The 21,039-nt window shown below is 35.1% G+C and overlaps 4 protein-coding genes across 4 annotated transcripts in view; 3 read left to right on the top strand and 1 right to left on the bottom strand.

Moving 5' to 3' along the window:
* Window positions 1-2,130: 2,130 nt before the first annotated feature.
* LOC113050263 (tubulin beta chain-like) lies at window positions 2,131-6,478 on the top strand. The gene is made up of 4 exons (XM_026213064.1): window positions 2,131-2,419; window positions 3,146-3,254; window positions 3,837-3,947; window positions 4,198-6,478. Exons 1-4 carry the CDS (start codon window positions 2,252-2,254, stop codon window positions 5,328-5,330), a joined length of 1,521 nt encoding a protein of 506 aa, XP_026068849.1. The 5' UTR covers window positions 2,131-2,251; the 3' UTR covers window positions 5,331-6,478.
* A 357-nt stretch (window positions 6,479-6,835) lies between these two features.
* LOC113050264 (ATP synthase subunit epsilon-like protein, mitochondrial) lies at window positions 6,836-7,572 on the bottom strand. Its single transcript, XM_026213065.1, has 3 exons — window positions 7,422-7,572; window positions 7,092-7,216; window positions 6,836-6,970 (listed from the first exon to the last, which is right to left on the bottom strand). The coding sequence occupies exons 1-2, from the start codon at window positions 7,451-7,453 to the stop codon at window positions 7,093-7,095; spliced, it is 156 nt and encodes a 51-aa protein (XP_026068850.1). The 5' UTR covers window positions 7,454-7,572; the 3' UTR covers window positions 6,836-6,970; window position 7,092.
* A 1,083-nt stretch (window positions 7,573-8,655) lies between these two features.
* LOC113050262 (charged multivesicular body protein 4b-like) lies at window positions 8,656-13,294 on the top strand. The gene is made up of 5 exons (XM_026213063.1): window positions 8,656-8,967; window positions 10,336-10,513; window positions 10,741-10,855; window positions 11,730-11,850; window positions 12,005-13,294. The coding sequence occupies exons 1-5, from the start codon at window positions 8,784-8,786 to the stop codon at window positions 12,064-12,066; spliced, it is 660 nt and encodes a 219-aa protein (XP_026068848.1). The 5' UTR covers window positions 8,656-8,783; the 3' UTR covers window positions 12,067-13,294.
* Window positions 13,295-14,538: 1,244 nt separating this feature from the next.
* Window positions 14,539-21,039, top strand: part of LOC113050260 (adenosylhomocysteinase B-like) — a 12,074-nt gene continuing 5,573 nt past the window's right edge. Inside the window, exons 1-4 of the mRNA XM_026213062.1 lie at window positions 14,539-14,714; window positions 16,626-16,816; window positions 17,873-17,948; window positions 19,928-20,080. Of these exons, the coding sequence (XP_026068847.1) occupies window positions 14,687-14,714; window positions 16,626-16,816; window positions 17,873-17,948; window positions 19,928-20,080 (448 nt within the window). The 5' untranslated portion in view covers window positions 14,539-14,686. The remainder of the gene's footprint in view (window positions 14,715-16,625; window positions 16,817-17,872; window positions 17,949-19,927; window positions 20,081-21,039) is intronic.

Raw genomic sequence — 21,039 nt, 5'->3', positions numbered from 1 at the left:
GAGATGAAAAACAATTTAATTTAGTTTATCTTGTCATAATTTTAGTAACATTCAATATATACAAGAACGCATATTTCTATTAATAAATAAATGTACTCATCTAAAACACACTTACTGAGCGAAATTATGTGTTTATTTCCATCATTCCCTCTGGCGGTAATTTTATCTTGGTTGTTATTCACAGTGAGTTGTATAATGTTGTTGTTCATTGAATAAAAAAGGTCACTCAGTGACGTTATATGGAAAAAGTAGCACAATTTTTGTTTTATTAACCAAATATTATTTTTATCTAATTATAGTTTTATTATATGATGTACATTTTTTAGATTTATTTTATTCTGTTTTATGTTCAAACCTATTTTATTTGATATTGTTTTGCAGTGTAAGTGTTTTATTATTGTATACGTGTTTATAGACTTTATTTATTATTTTTATTTATTTGTACCTAAAGCTCACACACTGAGACTTATTAGCCATTCTAGCTTTTGGGGGTACAAGGTGCACAAAATATAACAGTTGCCAATAATAATATCCTGTAGGTGGCGCTATTGTACATCAACATATAAATTCATGACAGACCTGACAGCTGCACATTATTTGTAACTATATTGCAGTGTACCAGTAAGATCATGTTCATTCTGACTTGAGTGCACATGCTCACATTAATATTTCTATATTTTTTGTTTGTTTGTTTTACTTTTTAAATTATTATAATCAAATATAGGTCAGGATTTGACCTCGCATTTGTTTGCATTAAAAAAATGTACCACTTATGTGAGAAAAAAAAAAATCTAAAAATCTTATGTATTTATTATATCACGTATAGGGTACATGTGGGTATGACGAGATAAAAAGTACAAAAAATTCTAAACATTTTCTAGTGTCATGATATGAATCAAAGAGGTTTAAATATGTTGCATATTATCTTCTTGTGCTTTTTCTCATTCCCTCTCTTGTTGCTCTTTCTGTTTAATCTTCCCTAATAAAATGACCTGAAATCATGAAAGCCCTCATTGTAAATACAGATCTGACACAGTTTATACAAAAAGCGCAGCACTTTGCTAAATTTACGAGCACTCCCCCTGTTTCTTGGAAGGTTGAATAACCCACACAATAGCATGCCTTCTGTTCTTAATCTGTGCTACAGCATGCCTCATGCATTGACATTATCAACAAGAGTGCCACCACTTCAAACATTCCCCACACTTCTGGTCTTTTGAATCGCTCTGTACTTGTGGTTTATCTTAACTTAAATTATTCATGGTTGTTTGGGATCTTGATAGTCAAGAATCACCTTAATAAATGACAGGAAGATGAATGATTTAGTCCATTTTAAAATGTAGGAATAAAATAACAAACAGTTCTTATGAAAACTACTTGGAGCACAACAGTGACATCTGTCGGTAAAATATATATCTGCAGAAACCCAGCTAACACAACTTTCTAGCAAGGTTCTCTCAAATGTTATGAGCAATCTTTCGTTGAAATGTTATCTGGTCTTCAATAACATTCTCAAAAATTTAGCACCGATATTTAGCACCGAAGGTACATCGACCATGGATTGTAATAATGTTTGCGAATTGGAACGTTCTCTTAACATTTGCATAACAAAGAATTATATATATATATATATATATATATATATATATATATATATATATATATATATATATATATATATATATTTATATATATATATATATATATATATATATATATATATATATATATATATATATATATATTTATTTATTTATATAATTCAGAAATAGCGTTTTTAACTTAATGGGAAAGTTAGCAAAAACATGTTTTTGTTAGCTAGGAATGCTGGGCCTCCAAACTGAAATTCCAGACTAGGAAGAACTGCCAACTTCAGCATATACTGCAGGCTATAAACACTCTTAACGCTTAACTCTCATTACAGGAAACACTTAGACAATGAGTATGTGGTCTGTCTGTCTTTCTGTGGGTCTGTGTCACTGCATTGCGACAGATAGGGCCTGTGAGAGTCTTATCATGCATTCCAGAGAGACGCTGACTGATCCAGGCTCATGATGATAGGACTTTTGTTTTTTTTTTATGTTTAAATATTTAAACCCTTAAATTCTTCATAAACATCATCACTTTGGTCATTCATAGTGTGCTAAACTTTGACTCTGCAACACAATTGTTGTTTTTCAATGAAATGCAGTAGTCTGTTCTATTAACTTGCTATCATCCATGTCACACTGACTTGTACGTTATGTGACATATGGGTGACTCCCTCTTGGTGATGTCATCAGTGGCATTACACACACAGTGGGCACCTCAGACTCACGGTCAAGGCTATTCCTGGTCTGTCAACATACTCAAATCTATCATTATGCGTGAGATTGTTCATCTACAGATCGGACAGTGTGGGAATCAGATCGGCTCAAAGGTGCGTTGGCTCCAAATATTTTGTTTTTATGTGTATTTTTATGATTAGCAGCTACATGATCATCTTAACCTCAACTTGATTCAAACTGGAGAATCTGATGCAGGCTTAATAGACAAATGAGCATGCGTTTCTTTATTATGAGTATTTATTAGTAGTTCATTTATTAAGTTGTTTATGCCATGCATTTCTTTTATTTTTTAACATAAACTATAGTTAAGTGTTATTTGGAACAGCGTTCTATCAGTAGCTAAACATTGCAGTAATGTGCTTTTTCAGTTAAAAGCAATAGCAAAAACTTCTTTACTACTATATTTGAAGTGTGATATGTGTTTTTAAACTGAATAAATATTTCAAGTTATGATATGTGCGGTCAAGGGTGTCCACCCTAGAGTGGTCTACTGTAAGATAAGGGGCACAGAGCCTCCTCAGTCGGGGTGGGCCTTCTTTATCATGGAGACGAGCTTAGCGTCCTGTTCATTTCTGAGTGATAGATGCAGTAGAATTGTGGTTAAAACTGAATGGCATCCGGAAGAACAATTGCAAGACACTTAAACTTAACAGATAAGTCAGTTATTATAGGCCTCCACTGGTTCTATGTGTTGAAAATGACAGTTTTGGTCATTCATTCAGTGCTGAAGAAATCAGTCTGAGCAGACAACAATGCAGTAGCGTGGAGAAAATATGGTCAATAATATTCAAGCTAAAAATGTCTTGATGTATTTGCAGTTCTGGGAGGTGATCAGTGATGAACATGGTATTAACAGAGCAGGAGCGTATGAGGGCGACATGGACCTTCAGCTGGAGAGGGTCAATGTTTACTTCAATGAAGCACATGGTATACAGAATGACAAATTACAATCATGTTTGCTGTTTCTAATCCATACAGGGGCTATTACAATTTTTGTAGGGATTCCTCAACTTTTTTTCAGCCAAACCTCTTAGATATCAAAGGGGATACAAATATTTACTTAAACTATGCCCTGAAAATTGAAAGGCATTCCAGACTATACAGTTATTTATTCAAATATATTATGCAACCCAATTTATTTATTTTATTTGTATTTACTTTAATTGTATTATTAGCTTTTCATCAACTCACAAACCACTGCAGTTCCCTCTGCATTTATTTTTTTTAGCACATAAATAAATATCTATTTTATATTATATATTACATGTATAAGATTGTATTCTATATTGGGTTGAATTTTGGGTAAATGTTTATATATATATATATATATATTTATTTTTATTAATTCAACTATATCCGTTCAGAACTCATGTTATTGTTAATTATACATTACGAGCAAAGTACTCAACTGAAGGTTTCTTTATCTGGTAAATGTGTCTTGAAGGCGAGGAACACAGTAACTTCTTAAAACAAAATTCTCAGTGACTGAGGTGTTTCATTGTCTCTCAGAGGGCAAATATGTTCCAAGAGCATTGTTAGTGGACCTGGAGCCGGGCACTATGGACAGCGTGAGGGGCAGTCCCATAGGACAGCTCTTCAGACCGGATAACTTTATTCACGGTGAGCCAACAATCACCTACATTAAAGACATTTTAAGCAACATGTGGATTGACAATGTAGTTGTTTTGTGGACTATTATTGTCATAGAATTACAATGATATAGCTACAGTTATAGTTGCATCCTTAGTGTGAATGGGCCTTATTAACCCAAACTCTGAAATCTGAAAGGCTGATTGAAGAGTTGATGCACAATGCCACTCATTTTCTATAACATCTTTCCTGATGTCGTTTTCTCTTTGTAAATGTAAAGGCAATTCTGGAGCTGGCAATAACTGGGCCAAAGGTCACTATACTGAGGGCGCAGAACTCGTGGAGCAGGTTGTGGATCGCGTTCGTAATGAAGCCGAGAGCTGCGACTGCATGCAGGGCTTCCAGTTCGTCCACTCTCTGGGCGGTGGCACTGGTTCGGGAATGGGCACCCTGATTATCAATAAGATCCGAGAAGAGTATCCTGACCGCATCATGAATAGTTTCAGCATAATGCCCTCGCCGAAGGTCTCCGATACAGTAGTCGAGCCGTATAACGCGACCCTATCAATCCACCAACTGATTGAGAATACAGATGAGACATTTTGTATTGATAACGAAGCGCTGTATGATATCTGCTTTCGTACTCTTAAGCTCAAAACGCCAACTTATGGAGATCTCAACCACCTTGTATCCCTCACCATGAGTGGGGTCACGACCTCCCTTCGCTTCCCAGGTCAACTGAATGCTGACCTTCGGAAGCTGGCCGTCAATATGGTGCCCTTCCCACGTCTCCATTTCTTCATGACTGGGTTCGCTCCTCTCACTGCACGCGGTAACCTACAATACCGCGCCGTAACAGTGCCCGAGCTCACCCAGCAGATGTTCGATGCCCGAAATATGATGACCGCGTGCGACCCACGTCGAGGTCGCTATCTGACAGTCGCTGGCATCTTCCGTGGTCGCATGTCCACTAAAGAGGTCGATGAGCAGATGCTCTCCGTTCAACAGAAGAACAGCAATTACTTCGTAGACTGGATCCCTCACAACGTCAAAGTGGCTGTTTGTGACATCCCACCACGAGGCCTCAAAATGTCCTCCACCTTCATCGGAAACAACACCGCCATCCAGGAGATATTCAAGCGCATAGGAGAGCAGTTTGCGCTCATGTTTCGACGCAAGGCCTTCCTGCATTGGTACACGGGGGAGGGCATGGATGAGCTGGAGTTCTCAGAGGCCGAGAGCAACATGAATGATTTGGTTTCAGAGTACCAGCAGTATCAGGATGCTACCGCTGATTTGGATGATGATGCAGAAGATGAAGTGACAGAAGAGGAGGGTCTGTCATCAACAGCACCGAGCACTCAAGTGGAGATTAAGACTGAGGCGGTCACTGAAACGTCCGTTAGTGAATGACGGATGGGCTTTAGCGAATATGACAAGAGTGGATCTGATTGTGTAAAGAGTCATTCAGTGACCCCAAAAAGTATTTAGACACTTAAGATGCAGTTAAAATTTCTATATGAATTACATTGCGTAATGCTTGGCTTGAAAGGTGTGCTTTTTAAATAAAAACTTTTTTTGTATTTTTGAAATTCAATGACAATGTGCCTTAAGTGTTGAAACACTGTTTGGAACCACTGTTCATTGAAATTTTTCTGTCCTCCAGGATTATGAATTATACACATTTAATATATAATTTTCTTATCTTTGCTATATATTTTCAAAAGGTTGGGTTGATATGTTTTTGAAAGTCTTACCAAGGTTGCATTTATTTAATAAAAATACAGTAAAGCAGTAATATTGTGAATATTATAAAATATGGACAATTTGGAAAATCATTTCTTAATAATGGCAATGTTAAAGAAAGTTTCTCAGGATTATTTGATTAATAGAAAGGATTCAAAAAAATCTTTTGTAACATTATAAATGTTACATTTGATCAATTTAATGCATCCTCATCAAGTAAAAGTATTCATTATTTTAAGGACGAATCTCACGGAACCCAGTCTTTTGAACAGTAGTGTGTAGTTTGTTGCAGAGCTTATTTTTGTATAACAATATAAAAAAAATAAATCTATACTGATGTGAGTAACATCACTGGAGAATACAACAATTTCCGTATGTTCTGTAACAATGAAAATCTAGATATCTTGAGAAAAATATATATGGAAAAACAGATTGTCAAAACTTTTTTCTTTTGTGTGGTGTTATAGTGCGATGTAGAGGCTTAAATTCTTCTGTCATTATTTGTTGTCAGTATTTTAAAAAATGCTACATTTTTGTTGTTTATTATTTTGCTTATCCTTTAAAAGCATGATACAAAATGATTTTATAAATATAAACTGCAACTGTTTCAGAATATGTGATGTATCTGCATTATACTTGAGTATTTATAATGCTAAAAACTTTCGTGCCTTTACCATTTCATTGTCATTTGTCATTCACCCATCAGTTTTCTTGCGAAATGTATTAAAATAAAATGTTTTGGATATCAGTTAGCAACACAGACTTACCTATTAATTTGCTGTATATATCTAAATAAAATAAATCTCTGAAAATCATGCTGTTTAGTTCATGTAAAATAATAGTTAACATCTCTAAATAGTTAAACCTGATGTACACCTCCTTGCAGAGCCTGAGAAATATTAATTATATACAAAAACCACTGTAAATATTGAAAAGCCAAATTTGCCCACATCATACGCTGAGATCACACTAAATGCAACATCTACTTATTTTTTTAAGAACTAATGGACTGTAAACTGGTAGTAGTTTTAGTGTCTCTTTTGATAAGTCTCTAAAACCAGACACTACCGATACTACTTAGATGTAAAACCTGATAGATTAACAGTACACCATAATCCAACTCCTGCTAAACAGAAAAATCTTTGGATTAAGAATACACCAAGGAGAGGCTGTTTTAGTTTGAGACTCTTCATAATTTATTATCAAAAGAATACAGCTATTTTCATTCAATCATAACTGCAGGTATTGTTGTAAATCCGACAGAGTGTATGTGGAGAAGTGGGGATTGAAGTGTGTAATTACAGATCCTACAAAAGAAGCAGAAAAGACAGTCAATCAATTTAACAACATAGATCTAGGGGGAAAAAATAGGTTAAGGGATCATGTAGTGCAGCACAGTTCTGATAAACAGCTGAAATGTTTACTCACATTATACAGTCTTCACTTTAGTGACCTTCACACTGGATTCTGCGTTTTTAATCGCCTCAGTTTTCAGCTGTGGCTTCAGTGCTGCCCGCACGACCCTGGCGCAGATAGCGGAGTACCTGATGTAACTGAAATGAAAAAGAGAAATATTACGTTACTGACGAACTCAAATTTGCTCCACTGTCAAATTCAACTTGACGCTATTTCAAATTCATAGCTCTAAAGAGCTAGGCCAAACCGTACTGCACATTCATAGCGCACAGATTACAAAGAGTTCAGCACTTAAAATAAAAATTACACAACTTTTTAAGATATTAATTGTCATTCTGTTACCTCAGACCCGCTTGTCTCCAGTAAGCCACCATTTTTCCGCGCAAAAGAGTGTCTTGCGTCCGTCAGATGCTGTGGTTCGCGCTGATCAAGGACGTGAGCGAGGCCTTTTCGTTCGCCGGAAATACGTCATAGGCTAGCGTATAGCCTGATTGGCTGGCAAACATGCCACTCATTATATTGTCTCCTGTAATTGAACCAATCACTGCAATTTAATAGAACAAAACGTACATTACCATAACCATGATTTTGTTTTTGTGCAGGAATATTTGTATTTTAATACGTTTTATTTACACAAATGCAGATTTGTGTTTTTGTGGCATTTAAACATGATTTGGGGAAAAAAAAATATTTCTCTATAACAGAGTTGTTAAGAACCTATTATATATGTAAGGTTACATTTTTTAGATTATATAATAAGGATTATATTTTCATGTATTGATTTCAAACAATGTTATTCATTGTGTGATATTTATACATAAATAAATTGTGATTATATATTTACATAAATACAAATATGTCTTTATTATATTGGAAGGTTCTTTTATTTTGTAGAAATGCCCGAAATGACGGATGGTTTATTTGCAATTCGAAAAGATAAGATTTACACGTATGACCTACCCATACTACTACTAGTAGTAATAATAATAATACCAAAGTCCCTTTATAGTCTTTTGATAATACTTGCTACAATTGCTATTTTACATTTATATTAATTGGATTATTGTTTTAAATCAAGTATAATTTTTTTTACAATTAGTCCAAATTAATGTATGTATATGGAACCCCCTGGTAATATTAATAATTATATAATATAATATTTTTCTTACAATATACCAGCACCTATTTGTAATCACCACGGAGTCTTAAACTTTATTCGTATGATGGGTAAATAGCAAATCCACAAAGTTAGATACCTTACATTTAACCCCAGCTGCAAAATACTTGCTTCTGATCTACATTTATTATTATCATCACTTCAAAAATACACTTAAAAAATAACATCTCGTGTTAAAGAACGGTTTTTAAGTACATTTTGATATTTTCCCTCTATTTCTCTCTCTCTCCTCATATTCCCCCATGTGTTCTATATTCTCTGTTCTTCATTATTAGTCTCTTTTGTATTGTATTATATTTTTGCAATAAAACATATAAAAGTCACTACGGAGTGGCGACGTTCGATGCGTCATGACGTGAGTCACGTTCATGTGAATTGTTGATGTCACGCGGCCTGGGTTAGAGAGGAGGAAAAGGAGAAAACAACAACAAGCCTGTTGGGACAGTGACCACACCGAGGTGACTGGTCTAGACTAATAATCCACAAATCAATCCAGGATAACTATTCTCTGTCGTCCCGAGGCCGAGATGTCTTTGTTTGGGAAGTTGTTTGGTAGCAGTGGAAAAGGAGGTAAATCTCCAAACCCCCAAGAGGCGATTCAGCGACTGCGAGAAACTGAAGAAATGTTGACCAAGAAGCAAGAATTCCTGGAGAAGAAGATCGACCAGGAGCTTGTGACTGCCAAGAGAAACGGCACGAAGAACAAAAGAGGTGAGCTGACTTCTCTGGCACTGTGCTTGTTACAGCTTTTCGTTAGTTTATCTTTATTTATGTGTGTTCCCTATAATACATAGGAATTATTTAAAGAGAATATTGTAACTGAAGTAATATAATTAACAAGAGTAAGACTTTTACTAAACACAAGCTCGGGAAGAGAAGTCATTCAAACACGAGATATTAAATGATATGGGATTTTAGAACGAAAAGTTGCTTTGTACCTTGTTACAATCTTTTAGATTGTTTGGAATAAACTGATACGTGTTGTAGCTCTCCATCAGTTCACCTTTGACCTTCCGTGGTATCCATGGTGATGACAAACTCAAAAATGTTGTTGACTGATTCAGGGAACAAAATAAAGGAAATAACTAAATCTGGAAAAAGCAGCCTTTAGTAGATGTATCCATAGTCTATGTGATAAATGTACCTTTTTTATTGCCCTTTCTCTTTCAGTAATTTTAGTAAAATTGTACATATTCAAGTCAAGAATAACTTAAAAACCCTCATGAATTAACTTCTGTAACAGTGATTTTAAACATAAAAAATAAATAAATAAATAAGAAAATGTAAAAATGTGTGTTTTTTGTTTATATTGTTGTTTTCTTCTTTATTTGATATTTTTGATGGTTTTAGTGTCAATTAAAGATAATAATTCTGCTAATATAAACATAAAAATAATACTTTTTATTAGTTATGAGAAAAAAAGTCACATCATAATGGTTCTAAAATGGGCTTTACTGACTTGGTGTCTTTTTTGTTGTTGTCCTGGTTATATTCTTGACAAGCTTTGTAGGATCTACACTTTATAAGAAAATCAAGTCTGTACTGATGTACTTGTCAATAATACATCATTTGGCAATAATACATAATTTGGCAATCTCCTCTTTTTTTTTTACACAGCTCACTTACCTGATAAAGTTTGGTGAGTGTGCTTCATTTAGGAGTCCCTAACTCTACATCTCTGCTTCTCTGATAAATATTTCCAGTAGTAGACTTTACTTTATTTAAAGCAAAACCATAATCAAATCTGTTGTGGATCAGAGACCTCATAATTGAAATTTAGTTTTGAGATTCTTACGCTGTGGGCTTTCCATCTTTCCTTCACTGTATTTATTTTCCATGAAACACTTTCTTATCAAATCACCTTGACAGTACTGCATTACTGGGTAACAGCAGAGGATTGAGAGTGCATGATGCTTACTGAGCTAAATCTTAAATCAACTGACCCATGATCACATTGTGTTCTCTTTAACTCTTTTAAACAAATCCACACTTAATGGTATGCAATACTTTTCTAGAGTGTTCCAGAATTCTTTTATTTTGCACTTTAATCACACTCAGCTTTCATTCTGTTTGTAATAGCTGCATTGCAGGCACTAAAGCGTAAGAAGCGCTACGAGAAGCAGTTAACTCAGATTGATGGCACCCTTTCTACCATCGAGTTCCAACGGGAGGCGCTAGAGAACGCTCACACCAACACTGAGATCATCAAGAATATGGGCTTCGCTGCCAAGGCCATGAAAGCTGCCCATGACAACATGTGAGGAGCGTCTCTTCTATTATCAGTGTTTTCTTCCCTTTTTGTCTCTGTCAGCCTCACTGCAGTAAGGTTTTGGGTTTATGAGATCATAAACAAGTTTAGTTTACCGGTGCAGGCGATTAGGATTCTCTATGGTACTTTTGACATGGAATATATCTAAATTACAGGTTAATATATTTGCAGGGTATCATTAAGTTATGGTTCTGTATCCTGCTGTGTACTTTCAGGGACATTGACAAAGTGGACGAACTTATGCAGGACATTACAGAACAGCAGGAGATTTCTAGAGAAATTACAGATGCAATCTCAAAGCCTGTTGTGTTTGGGGAGGAATTTGATGAGGTAAGATTAAAAAGAAGCAAACTCCGCAGTCATGATGAAGCCACATCTGCTGAGTTTTTGGGAGATTTCCATGTGCTTTCACAAAGGTGTTGTGCACCCGTTGTTAACATCTGCCTCGGGTGAACCATAACAGGTGGACAGCACTGAATAAATGGGGTAAGGTGCATTTGTGAGGTGCTCGGGAAGGCAAAACATCACTTGCATTTGTGTTATAAATGCTCATACAACATCAAATGATTAAACACCAAATATTTGTGCCAAAGAGACATTTTATACCTGTTATGTGCAGCTTAATTTGAGGAAAATTGTCCCCAAAATCAATTTTTTACAATAATATTGTGAAATATTGTTACAATTTCTGGTATTTTAAGATGTTTTAAAATGCATTTCTTTCTATGATGTTGAATTTTCCATTATACTGTCACATGATCCTTCAGAAATCATTCTGATATGCTGATTTGCTGCTCAAGAAGAATGTCTTATTATCAGTGTTCAAAACAGTTGTGCTGATTAACATTGAACACCATGGTCCATATTTTTAGGATTATTTAATAGAAAGTTCAGATTATTTGAAATACAAAGCTTTCACAACCCTATAATGTCTTATATATATATTATCTTATCTTATATATGTCTTTATTGTCACTTTTGATCAATTTAATGCATCCTTAATGCAAAATATTATTATAGATTAGTATTATTGCTTTGAATTGAATTTAATTGAATTAAATATTATATAGCATTATTTTTATTCATCCCAAACCTTTGAGTGGTAATGTATTAACTGATGTACATTCTCTAAAATCCAATCACAAGTGATCACATTTGAGATGCATGTTAATACTGGGTATAAACAGATGTTGTGTTGTTTCAGGATGAGCTGTTAGCTGAACTTGAGGAGCTGGAGCAGGAAGAGTTGGATAAAAACCTACTGAAGATCACAGACAATGTACCACTGCCAAACGTGCCCTCTACATCCTTACCTGCCAGACCAGGTACTAAACACACACACACACACGCACACACACACACACACACACACACACACACAGACAGAGTGTTTGGAAACATACTCTTTCAGACTCCTGCAAATGTGATTATAATTGCCTTGTATGAAATGCAATTCTTGAATGTCTTTATTAATTGCAGCAAAGAAGAAAGAAGAGGATGAGGATGACATGAAAGATCTAGAGGCGTGGGCTGCCAATTAATGCTCCCCGAAACCCATACACACTATACAAGGCAAGATACCTGTTACTAAAGGACCTGGAAGGACTCTTCAGTATGTTACAGTATGATGTCTTTGTGTCTAAAATAGGTTAATATATAAACACACACGCAAGACGAAAATGAAAACATAAATGCAGCTGCTCAAAAAAGCTTATAAATCTCCGCCAAGCTTACTGTCAACACACTCATCTAAGCAAGTTTGAGCTTTTGCCTCATTTCTCCTCATCTCTGGACTGTCCAGACATGAAAAAGGCTTGTTGTAGATCAGTGTTCGTGTGTTCGGCACTCCATTGCCTGTATAAGTAGTCATATATTTTCAAACTTCCATCACAAGGAATCCTCCGCTTGGTCCAAGAAACCAGAAACCCTTTGCACGCAGGGGAAAGTGTCTGTAACGATCTGTCATGTTTTTTGGAGAGAACATGTGGTAGCTTATATATTACGAATTCATTTGTTCACAAGTTTGATTCCGTGCAGCATTTCAAGCATTTCAAGCATTTCAGTGCAGGTGCTTCCCACGTACAATATCCGTAGTGCCCACGGGACGTCCTAGATCAGCACTTAGGCTTTGAGTACAAAACTTGTTCCCCTTTTCAGGACTGAGGTGGGCATGAAGATTTGAGTGCTGCTGCAGCTGTAAGGCTTTTACTGTACATTGCTTCACTCTTCAATGGCATGTCGGTTTACAGTCTCCTGACAGCATGGGATTCCTATATGGAATAGGTCTCTTCACTCAAGAAACATGTGCTGTATTTGAGATATTACAGAAATACTGGCTCATGATTCTAAGATATCTTTACACTAGAAGTGGTTTCTTAAACTGAGTGTTGTATTAGGGGGAAAAACGACAAGGTTTGTTGTAGATTACCCACTGTTGTCTTATTTTTGAGGTGCGAATGCATTCAGAAAGATTTGTACGATGACAGACTGCACATATACCATTCATATCGTGCTTTATTTTACAGAGTGCACTATTATGAGGCTCTGGTTTTATTCATTTTCCTCTCCTGAGAGTCTATAAAACATTTGAGTATTGAATATTGAGATGTTAGAGAAACACTTAACACTAAACACATAACTATGTTTATTTATCAGGCTCGGAACATTTCATTCACATTGTTTATTGTTTGTTTGTCTTTTTGACATTTATTTACGTTGTCCTTCTCTGCCTTTCAACCTTACACCTACATTAAAGTTCTGCCAAATTAACACCTCTCTGGATTTATTTTTGCCCATTAGATGTTTCTTTTCATTATTTGCCTAATATATTTAATTTATGTGCTTCAAAGCATCATTATTATTATTGATATTAAAATATTTTGACTGAGTTTCTTGTGGTCCTCGTACATGAATCAAAATCAGGCTTCAGCACAATAAGAACTTACCTGAGAAGTGAATACATATACATAACCATTCAAAGATGTGAGTCACTAAGATTTTAGTTTTTTATCCTAAAAAAATGTATCTCAGTTTCCATAAAAAATATTAAGCAGCTAGACTGTCTTCAAAATGGATAATAATCAGAAATGTTTCTTGAGCAGAAAAACAGCATAATTATTAGTGTGATTTTGGAGGATCATGTGACACTGAAGACTGGAGTTATGATGCTGAAAATTCAGCTTTGTATCAAAGGAATAAATAACATTTTTAAATATTCAAATAAAAATAGTTATTTTAAATATATATTTTTTTCAATGGTATTTCACAATATTACTGTTTTACTGTATTTCTGAACAAATAAATGTACTGTTTGTGATCATGAGACTTTCAATAAAAAAATATTACTTACCCCAAACTTAGTTTAAGTAATAATCTACCTCAACATTTAAGTCAGTTGCATGATTCTGACCTTATATTGTCCACTAAAACATGAATAATTTCATGATTGACAGGCTGTTTAGTAAGTCTGTCAATGATATGTAAATCTTAAGTCTTTCAGGTTTAATTTCATAAGAGTTTTCGCATATGGGGCATATTTTCTGGACATATTGAATGGACTTTATACAGCCCTAGTGTTGTCCAAGTGTCCCAAGATAACCCCAGTTCAACTGATACTGTTCATAATGACTCTAATTTATAGGGATTTTACTAAGAAAAAAATAATTTCCTTTTTCTACATTGTTTCTAATGGAAAGCAACACAAATTGGTTTTGTCAACATATTCCGTTTTAAATCGAAATATTTGTTTATTTATTACAAAAAAGCACCTTTCTTCCCACAAGCTCAGATCCGTCATTAAGATGTTAAATATCAGTAAAGCACAAAAGCAAGTTTAAACTTGTAGCCCACTGGTATATAAATCGAGATCTTCACATTATATTAATAGATTATATTACACGCCTTTAACCATCATGGATTCTCATTGGCTATCGAAGGACCATATGAACACGCCCATGATGGTTCATTTAGAGCGAGAAGGCGGGACACATTTCGGCCAATAAGAAACGAGAGATGGCGTCATCTCATGAATATTACAACAACCGGGTTGTACACGCTTATATTCAAGTTCACACAAGAAATTAGCTCCTTCTGCACTCTCCGGGTCCACAGCAGGGCTCAAGACCACCCCATATCAGGCTTACCTAACGAGAGCACATCAAAATGTCAGAGAAGCTTCCATTCAAAGTTGGTTAGTATAAGTTTATTTTTTACCGCCAATGCTAATAAGCTAATTCCACTCTTTATTTATAATAATATCTTCAGTATATTCTCTATAAACTTTCAGATTATCTGCAAAAGGGTGTTGGGTTGTATTTTTGACCAGGCATGTCTTGTTGCAGATCTTCAGTTGCTCTGCTTCTGCATCACATGGCAGTGGAGGCGTTATTGTCAACGCTACCTTGCACGAGACGTACTATTGCAAACCTTCCCCATAAAGTCACAGTTTAGGCACTTAATATGTTTAGTGTACTAATACAGCCATTTTAAGGTTCTCACAAAGTAGTATATATGATTTTATATCTAACACCTGTCAAACAAGCTAGCGTGGTTCCATTGGCGAGACGTGAAGAAGAAAGTTTGGAAGTTGTAGTTTTTTGCGTGCACTGTAGAATCTCCTTAGTCTGAGAGATCCTCCACTACTGGACTACATTTCCCATAATGCAGTGGTCGAACGAGCCGCCACTTCTCGTTGATCGTAGTCATTCATTTTTGCAAATCTGGTTCTTTTGAACAGTTCGTTTGTTTCATAAAACGGCTCAGCACGAGGACCCGGACACTTTACAACGTTCAAATAAAGACATGTTGGAAATATTGCTGTTTAAAAAGTTTTTTCTAGTCATGTTTTATTAATAACTGTTTTATGTATCTCAGTCAGAACATAATCATTTAGAGCCTACATGTGATTTAGTTATGTGAATTAATTTATCTAGCGTTACTGATTAAACGTATTTGCACTGTTTACTTTTTAATAAAACTAGATATGTTTTGTCCGCATGCTACTAAACGTCGTAAACATATTTACAGTTCATAGTAAAACCCTCGGTTCACTCCAAATGGTTTTGTGAATCGGTTCAATCGATTCATTGAAAAGGTCCAGCTCAAAAAACGGTTCCTTCTGCTCGTGCTTGACCAAAAACCAGCGTTATGCGCTTAAAATGTGTACTTTGAGTTAAAACAAATTAAACACACACTATGTTCAGTCATATCTTCACTTTAGTCACACGTCAGCACTGTTATGGTGACCAGACTTGGCATCTGTTATTGTTTTTCAGCAGACTTCTGTTGTTCTCAGTGCAGATAAGTCACAAGTAATTCAATAGTAAATCCAGCTGGACTTTGCTCCCTAGATCAGAGTTCACTTCTTCAAAATCAGTGAATGAAATGTCAATGTGCACACACATTTATTAATAGCCCATTCTGAAGCCATATTACAAGATTTCCATGCTCATTGGAAAACCTGGAAGTAACAATAGTAGGAAAATTATAGGAATTCGTAACATTTAAGTCATGGAAGTTGGAAATTCACTTTGTTAAAACAGAATCTTCATGTTAAACTAAACAAAAACTGAGTTGTTGCCCTGATCTTGTTGTAGGTTAGTGGTTGCTGTCAGATATGTAAATGGAAAAAAATAATTTTCGGATCAAATACCATTTTATTTTGTAATTACATATTTGTTTGGCTACTGAATATTATGGTACATGTGTTTTCCTCCATGTCTGCAGTTGTAATATTCCTGGTGTTTAATTATATAGAAGTGAATATCTTTTGGGTTGCTAAGTGTGCATATGAAACCCAGCACCGTCTCCTCAAACAGTTCAAGACATGTTCGGTATGTAGTTTTAGGTGTCATCTGTTGAATTCCTATTTTAGATGTCCAAAAATGCGACTGACACTTCACAGTCTGCTTTAACTTGCATGTTATAATGGACATGTATGCTTCTTGGAACTTGTAGTTATTATTTAACTGTGCTCTCAAATGCTTAAGCAAAAGTTTAGATGTTCTGTACTAGTTTGACTATTTAATTTAATCATTCTTTCCGTTTGCTGAATTTAGCTTTTGTTTTATGCATAATCTGTTGTAATTTTCTCCCTGTCCAGCTGACATCAGCCTGGCTGAGTGGGGACGTAAAGCCATCGACATAGCCGAGAATGAGATGCCGGGTCTGATGAAGATGAGGGAGCTCTACGGCAAGACCAAACCCCTGAAAGGCGCTCGCATCGCAGGCTGCCTGCACATGACTCTACAGACCGCTGTGCTCATTGAGACCCTGACTGCCCTCGGAGCTGAGGTGAGGATGCAAATGTCAAACCATTTAAAAAAAAAAAGCATTCTTTAAAAAATAGGATTATGCACCAGGTTTGATGTTAATAGATTATGAATTGTCTCAGTATGGAGAAGAACTGCATTAGCATTCTTTAAGATATCATCAAATTCTCAATAGCTGCTTTAAAACCCTTCTTTTGAGTGTACAAAAACTGAATTTTACTTTTATCTAAATATTAATTTAAAAACATTAAAAGTAGGGTTTAATGTTTCAAATACAACAATTACTGAACTTGCAGTACTACTTTGCTGCTTGTTGGTTTCACTAACAAAAAGTAATTTTGTATTGCTGTATAGTTTTCTGGGTCAGTAGTTTTTTGGTTTATTTTTTGAAATAGATGAACATTTTTACTCTGCAAGGATGCATTAAATCGATCAAGGGATAGTAAAGTCAATGTTTATATTTCAAATAAATGCATTTTTTTTTTTTTTTTCTAATCATTAAAGATAAAAAAAGTCATGCTTGGTAATCATAAGAAATGTTCCTTGATCAGCAAATCAGTATATTAGAATGATTTCTGAAGGACCATGTGACACTGAAGACTGGAGTAATGATGCTGAAAACTCAGCTTTGATCACAAGAATAAATTACATTTTTAAGTAGATTACAATAGGAAACAGTTGTTTTAAATTGTATTCATATTTCGCAATATTTACTATATCTTGGTGAGCAGCATTCAAGATTCTTCCAAAAGCATTTAAAAAAATCTTACTGACCCTGTATGCCCACGGTTTTCTTTGAAATATAAATACAATGTTTCATATTATTGTCACATTATTCCATTCTTTTATCAGGGTATTGCCACAGTACTTTGTTTGGAAAGGGAGAGTACCATTTTTCACATATTTTTCCTAGTACTAGATGGCTAACCTTGCAGTCTGACTCAAATGCATCGCCTTCTTATCCCCCATTTCCTCTGCCAAACTGGAATTTCCCAGCCCAAGGCCATATCTGATCCAAAAGGTTATGAAACTAATGAATGAAGTCTGTATATATTACATGATCTCATTCCTTCTCCAGGTCCAGTGGTCCAGCTGTAACATCTTCTCTACGCAGGATCACGCCGCGGCGGCCATTGCTAAATCTGGCGTTCCAGGTAACAGCTGCTGTGTCGATGTGCTAGACTGCTGTGATCCTGTCCACTGTTTGCTCTAAAGCTGCGTAATCAAATCTAGATAAGGAGAACTCTGAGTGCTCCATGCTGTGTAAACCTAGAATCAGCACAAATGGGGTTAATCTTTCGATTTCTGAAGGACTCACATGCAAGAGAGTGCAGGCAAAGATAACTTTATCAGCTTTTCCCAAACAGTTTTAGGGATACAAGCTAAATTATTTTTAGTGGTAAAAATGTTAAACCTTTTATAAAAGATTGCAAAAACATTTGTCTACCAACAAAAAACAGATTTTTAGCTTGTGCTTTTCTTTTCTGGTTTCACTTGCACATTGCTTATGTTAAGTCTCTTCTTAGGCTGCAACTTCAACACTCCAATAAACATACCGGTACACATAATATTATAACACATTCATTAGATCTGTTTTTAGTTTGATTCAGTTGTTTATCAATACTTTTATGAATTCTAAATCTATTTATAATTGCATGTCTCTCTCTTTGTCTGCTGTCTTAGATGGATTTGTTTTTCACTGATCTGAGTGCATTTATGAGATTTCCTTCTCTACAAAGGATGAGCCTAAATGCTGTGCTGCCTAAGAACTTATTTTAGTAAGCGGCATTATTATGCTGACAGACAGTTTTAATTGCTTTTGTGTTTCGGGAGCAAGACTATGATGCATTAAAATTCTGCTCACTAACTAAATTCCAGATGTAGCTTATAAATTTGAATTAGAGTTAATGCAGACTTATTTTGATAGGTGAAAATATAACAACACAGTAATATCTGATATCTCAGTGACCATAGTATGAATAACATGCACTACTGTAGGTTTGGGGTCAGGTTTTTTTTTTACGTCTCTAATGCTCACCAAAGCTGTATATATTAAATAAAAAATGGAGTGAAAACAATATTAAAATTTAAAATATTTTTTATTGTAATATATTTTAAAATGTAATTTATTACTGATGCAAAGCTGAATTTTCAGCTTCGTTACTCCAGTCTCTTCAGTGTCACATGATCCTTCAGAAATCATTCTGATATGCTGATTTGCTGCTCAAGAAACATTTCTTATCTTATTCTTGTCTTATTGTCAGTGTTGGAAATGTATTTAATTTTATAATAAAAAAATAAAATAAAAATATGCTGGATGCTTAGAATAAATTTGATGAACAGCATTTATTTGAAATCTAAAACTTTTGTAACATTATAAATATTTTCCTATCACTTAATTTTGAATAAAAGGATAAATATCTATTTTAAAAAATGACTGGCCCCAAACCTTTGAATTGATTGACTTTGCATTAATCTTTTCCATACTTGGAAGTAATACGGCTTTATAGCATTTCATATGAACCTATTAATCTCATTTAGAGTGATGACAGTAGGTGGTTGTTACTTGCATCCATTGCTTATGTAACAGACTCTCTCAACTAAATGTTATACCAGCTAGAAAATAATGCCACATTAAAACGATTAAATTAAATTAAAATTAAATATTATGCATTTAGTATATGCTTTTATCCAAAGTGATTTACATTGCATTCAGACTAACAATTTTCTCCTACCATGTGTTCCCCGGGATTCGAACCCCCAACCTTACACTTGTTAACGCAATGCTCTGCCACTTGAGCTACAGGAACACATATCAAACAAGTTTCGAGCTGCTTGTCGTTCTAAAATCAGCAGATTGTCAGCTATTGACAACAGTCTCTCCACATTGCACATTATTCTTGTATTTACATTCATTCATGTTAAATTTAACCATATTTTTAAGATGTGAGGCCGGGAAATATTAAATAAGATTTTCTTTTTAAATAATAAAATAAGCACCCAAGCACAAACTTTGCAATCCCAGTGACCAGTTCATCATTTTCAGTAATATCTGTAGCAGCCAGTAACACAATTATGATGCTTCTATTGGTGTATAATGAGTCTGTCTGTGTGTGTGTGTGGTGTATTGTAGTTTATGCCTGGAAGGGAGAGACCGATGAGGAGTATGTGTGGTGCATAGAGCAGACCATCTACTTTAAGGACGGTCAGCCTCTCAACATGATCCTGGACGACGGTGGAGACCTGACCAATCTGGTGCACCAGAAATACCCCAAACTGCTTGCAGGTATAATGTAGTCTGTGTTTGTTCAGTTATCGTCTTCTCGCACTCATCCTATCAGACAGAGGTCATGAAGGGTCATTAAGACTACTCCTATAAGAACGGTTTAATTTCATTGCCTCAGTTACTATGGTTGTCTGGATGTCTGTTGCTAGTAATGACTTCTGTCCTGCTGATGCCTGATGTATGCCTGTATTGTACTGCTGTTTAATGGCCACTAGGTGGCAGGTTAATCCATGATCAAGCAGTTCCATTCTTAACCCAGCAAAGCAAGCAAGCAAGCATTACAATATACAGTATTCCCCCTCCTGCCTATTATGACCAAATAATCGATTTACACATCTGATTGCCCCATTAATTTCAATCAAATACATTTATTACAGTTATGTTATACAGTCATTATATACCACCAGAAAATATGCATCATGTAAATAGATTAGTCCGTGTTTTTTTTTTTTTTTCACCATTTCTAAGCCTTAACTGGTGCAAAATACAGTGCATCACCGATCACATCAGGTCATCTGTAATGTATGTATCTGCTTGTTTTACACTCTTTGACCACCAGATGAACCCTTTTGTGTACAACTGGGCTGAAAAACTCCAGTGCTTCATGAGGCTTCATCTCGCCACCACTAGAAATTAAGCTGAATGTTCGGGTTGTATCATACAAATTTAATTTTAAAATGATAAAACAATAAAAAAAGGTTGAAATTGTTATAATGTTTCATAGCATTACAGTTTACTGTCTATTGGATCAAATAAATACAACCTTGGTGAGCGTAAACCACTTTCAAAAACATTCCAGACTTTTAAACGGTATCTAAACAATAAAAGGCGAACAGTTACTTGACATCTTAGCTAATACTGTGTCTAATTGCAGCATTTCTGGAACACTATTGACTGAATCGTTTTTATAATTAACAGTATGATTTATATAATTGTTGTTTTCCATTGCACATGTACAG

This window comes from Carassius auratus, chromosome 31 (assembly GCF_003368295.1).
Source record: "Carassius auratus strain Wakin chromosome 31, ASM336829v1, whole genome shotgun sequence".
NCBI classification, from domain to species: Eukaryota; Metazoa; Chordata; class Actinopteri; order Cypriniformes; family Cyprinidae; genus Carassius; species Carassius auratus.
This window is presented reverse-complemented; position numbering and strand designations above follow the sequence as displayed.